The sequence below is a fragment of the Notothenia coriiceps genome, unplaced genomic scaffold (assembly GCF_000735185.1).
Source record: "Notothenia coriiceps isolate Sejong01 unplaced genomic scaffold, NC01 NC01_scaffold00009834, whole genome shotgun sequence".
NCBI lineage: Eukaryota > Metazoa > Chordata > Actinopteri > Perciformes > Nototheniidae > Notothenia > Notothenia coriiceps.
Window position 1 is genome coordinate 1 of NW_011342535.1, and position 4,284 is coordinate 4,284.

At 40.8% G+C, this 4,284-nt stretch overlaps 1 protein-coding gene across 1 annotated transcript; it reads right to left on the reverse strand.

Moving 5' to 3' along the window:
* Nucleotides 1-979: 979 nt before the first annotated feature.
* Nucleotides 980-3,907, reverse strand: LOC104945615 (putative ferric-chelate reductase 1; the record flags this gene model as incomplete). Its single annotated transcript, XM_010771319.1, has 5 exons — nucleotides 3,848-3,907; nucleotides 2,969-3,170; nucleotides 2,730-2,881; nucleotides 1,621-1,715; nucleotides 980-1,152 (listed from the first exon to the last, which is right to left on the reverse strand). Coding segments are annotated over exons 2-5 (613 nt in total), but the record flags the coding sequence as incomplete, so codon positions are not given.
* Between the last annotated feature and the right edge of the window lie 377 nt (nucleotides 3,908-4,284).

The window sequence follows — 4,284 nt, forward strand, 5'->3', positions numbered from 1 at the left end:
CAGCTCATTTTCAGACAGGTTTTTATAGAAATGGATCAAAAAGAGAGAGAATCTTTGTTCCTGAAACTTTCAGAGTCTCTTTCCACAGAGGGGACACATGTTGATGTAGAAGAGACATGAAGAAGAGGGGACACATGTTGATGTAGAAGAGACATGGAGAAGAGGGGACACATGTTGATGTAGAAGAGACATGGAGAAGAGGGGACACATGTTGATGTAGAAGAGACATGAAGAAGAGGGGACACATGTTGATGTAGAAGAGACATGAAGAAGAGGGGACACATGTTGATGTAGAAGAGACATGAAGAAGAGGGGACACATGTTGATGTAGAAGAGACATGAAGAAGAGGGGACACATGTTGATGTAGAAGAGACATGAAGAAGAGGGGACACATGTTGATGTAGAAGAGGGGACACATGTTGATGTAGAAGAGACATGAAGAAGAGGGGACACATGTTGATGTAGAAGAGACATGAAGAAGAGGGGACACATGTTGATGTAGAAGAGACATGAAGAAGAGGGGACACATGTTGATGTAGAAGAGACATGAAGAAGAGGGGACACATGTTGATGTAGAAGAGGGGACACATGTTGATGTAGAAGAGACATGAAGAAGAGGGGACACATGTTGATGTAGAAGAGACATGAAGAAGAGGGGACACATGTTGATGTAGAAGAGACATGAAGAAGAGGGGACACATGTTGATGTAGAAGAGACATGAAGAGGAGGGGACACATGTTGATGTAGAAGAGACATGAAGAAGAGGGGACACATGTTGATGTAGAAGAGACATGAAGAAGAGGGGACACATGTTGATGTAGAAGAGACATGAAGAAGAGGGGACACATGTTGATGTAGAAGAGACATGAAGAAGTGGATTTTGCATAATAGGTGACCTTTAAGGTAGGATGGTAACAACATGGTAGTGTAGTTAGAATAATCATTACTGAAAAACTGGAACAAATAACATTTGAAACCTCTGGTATTATCATTGTGTTTGTGATGATGACTGACCGGCTCAGACAGAGGGGGGGGGCTGCTGGTTGGAGGAGGAGCAGGAGTGGATGGAGCAGCAGTCGCTCCGTGAAGAGACACCACAGGACCTTCCATCTTCACCCAGAACACCTTATACTCACGCAGCACCGTCACACTGCAACGACACACCAACAACACCTCAACAAAAAGTATTAGTAATAGTATCATAGGCTATAATGTTAAGAGAGAAGAAAACAACACTCAAAAAGGTTTGGGCTTATAACTCCATAATCATTTCTATCTAATACACTTCCTTTATTTTTTAACATATTAATTGCATTGTTATTTTTAGAATTTATGTTGTTCTCATACTTTGCCAGGACTATTGAATTAATATATTTTTTTGCATTTTAATGTTGTGTTTCTTATAAAATGGTGACTCTAACCCTAACCTATTAACTATTTTTAAATAGTCGAAAAGCAATAAGCAATAAACTATGAACTTTATCTTCAAACACCTGTTTTACAAGAATTGCAAAGTCTTTTATTGAGTTACAGATTGTCTGATAACAGTGTCTGTGTCAGCATTTCCATTGCAATCATGTGCTCAATAGTTTTGAACTGAAGAGTAGTTCACACTCACAGAAACTGGACTCTCTGTGGAGGGTTGTTTGGAGGTTCCCACACGGCCTGAATGCGAGTCTTTCTTGAGTCTCTCCTGTGGCTCACCCCAGATCCCTTCAAATGACAGGGATTCAGTGTCACACACTCAGAGAACAACATCATTAAACATGTGGTTTTAATCCTGAGGTGATGCTCGGTAACTGCTGCTTTAGCTCATGCTGTCATCCAGTACAGTAAGTAAGTCATAATTAAGGGTAACACCAGCAGCATTTCACTCTTTAGAGAGAGCTTTAGCAAAGATGTCTCCACGAGTTTGGGCCAGCATCATGTCGCATTACAGGACAACAAATACTTTTCCTCAGCCTTTCAAATAATTTTACGGGTGTGAAACATCAAGGATCATTCAATTCAACATTCAATAGTCGGGGGAAAGTGAAGGCCTTGGGCACTTTTGAAGAAGTTAAATGTTTTCTAGGGACACTTATTGTCATCCTACAAACATATTCCTCTTCCATATGCCCGGAATAAAGATTGAAAAAGCCCAACTGCAAAATCATGTAGACCTCGACTGACCCACTACTTGTAGCAATTTGAAATTTGGGAAGAAAATTGTATTTAGAAATGTTATTTTTAAGCGGATATCCCTTCTCTTGACAACTAGTACGGCAAAATTCATGAAATCTATGTTATGGAAAGAATCACCTTCTCAATGAGGCTTCAGGAAAACACATTTGAAGAAATATGGAAAAAGTGGAGAATTTACATATCCCAAAGACGACCATCCCTTGTTTGACTGTTTCTATACACCAATTGAGTGTATATGTATAGATGTGTATGTATGGTCACATGTATGTGTGTATGTGTATATGTATGTTGATATGTATGCATATGTACATGTGTAGACATTTGCAATTTCAAACAACCCCTGTGTACTCTTTCGTTTTTATTTTACTTTGACTAATTTTGATGGTATTTCATTTGTCACTTTTGGGTCTCTAAAAATATATGATTTGAAAAACTGTACTTGTACTATAATGTGACCCCAAATAAATAAAGAATAAAACAATTTTTTGAAATGTTATTTGTCGCACATTGCTCCTATACCACAGGTTAGTAGCTCCTGAATACCTGAGTGTGTCCACACTGCAGCAGCTGGGACTCCTGTGGGTCAGTCAGGAGGAAGGAACCCACGGTGGGGGAGTTCGGTTTCCCAGCATCCCGAGCTTCTATCAGAAACCCCTTGAAGTACGTGGGGGTGGAGGAGGCCTCTTGTAAAGTCACTGTGGATGGAGAATAGGAGGAAGGGCAGATATCAGCTAACAGGAGAGATGATGCATTCACTGTAAAGCTCAGGTGTTGCAGTCTACCTGTGATGTTGTCCCCAGGGGTGAATGAGGCTGTATCCACGGTGATGCTGAATGGAGGGGGGGCAGGGCTAGGGCCATCACCATGCCGAGGCATCATGTTTCCACAGGCAGCAGTCACCTTCCCATTACTGAACCCTGACACTGGGAATACACTCCCAGTCAGCACTGCCACGAGAAACCATGAACGCCACATTGCCGGGGCCTAAAGAAATGTAGGGTTACAGGTATGACTTAGCAATCATTTCATAACATTGCAAAGGGAAAGAGATTACAAGTGGAATATTCCAGGGATAAATGGGAAGTCAGAAGGACCTCCAACGTGCCACTGACTCACAGTTTGACATAATGTGTGTACAGTCAGTAGATGGACAGAGGCTGACACACTGTCATCAACTGCACAACATTATCAGTGAGCCACAGATCAGACAGTCCTCAGCCTCTGAGATAACAAACCGCCAGGTCACAGTGAAGTCCCTCAAACCAAAAGTGTGGTTTCTGTACAGGAAAAAACTGGAATCTTAAACTAATAGATCCGAGGTGGGACGCTATAAAGTGGACCAAATAATATTAACACCAAAATGAGCTCTTAGAAAAAATGAAGGGCATTTAAAGTGAAACTTATGAATGTTGAAAAACAATATTTAAGAGTAAAATGTCTTCTTCCTATTAGTTAATATTTATTTTTACTATCCTCATTCCCAGCTGCAATGACCTGGAGGGAACTCATCAGATACATGTTACCAGTGTGAAGTTGTCTTCTGCAGAAGTCAAATTTATAATAGGATAAGTCTAAAAAAAGAACATTTACCCTGAAAGACTTTCCAACTCATGTGACATTTCTGTCATTTAAATCATCTAATTGTAAGAGGTTGAGCTTACCTTTCCTCAGCTGAGCTTCAGTCTTCAGTCTTCAGCCTGAATGCATCATGGGGAATGCATCAAGTTGTTTCGGGCCTCAGAGGGCGGGGCTTCTGCTGCCTTAGCTGTCAATGGAAGAAAATCAGACATGTGAGTTCTACATACATTTTCCCTCACCTTCCTTATACTTGGAGTGATAGACAACATTTGTAAAACCTTCTAAATGTGTCTAGTAAGTGACATTTGACATAAGTGTGTGTACATTACACTAGATGTAATTGATATTCATGTGTGACTGTGGTGGACATTAAATTAGCAAGGTTCTCCCGCGACATCTCGTCTTCTGAGGGTAATATATGGTTCCCCCTAGTGGTAATAGTGGGGTAAAAATAAAACTCTGTTCCAGGCAGCTGTACAAGTTGTAAAACCGGGGGTTTCTTCATGTCAATTCTTGCATA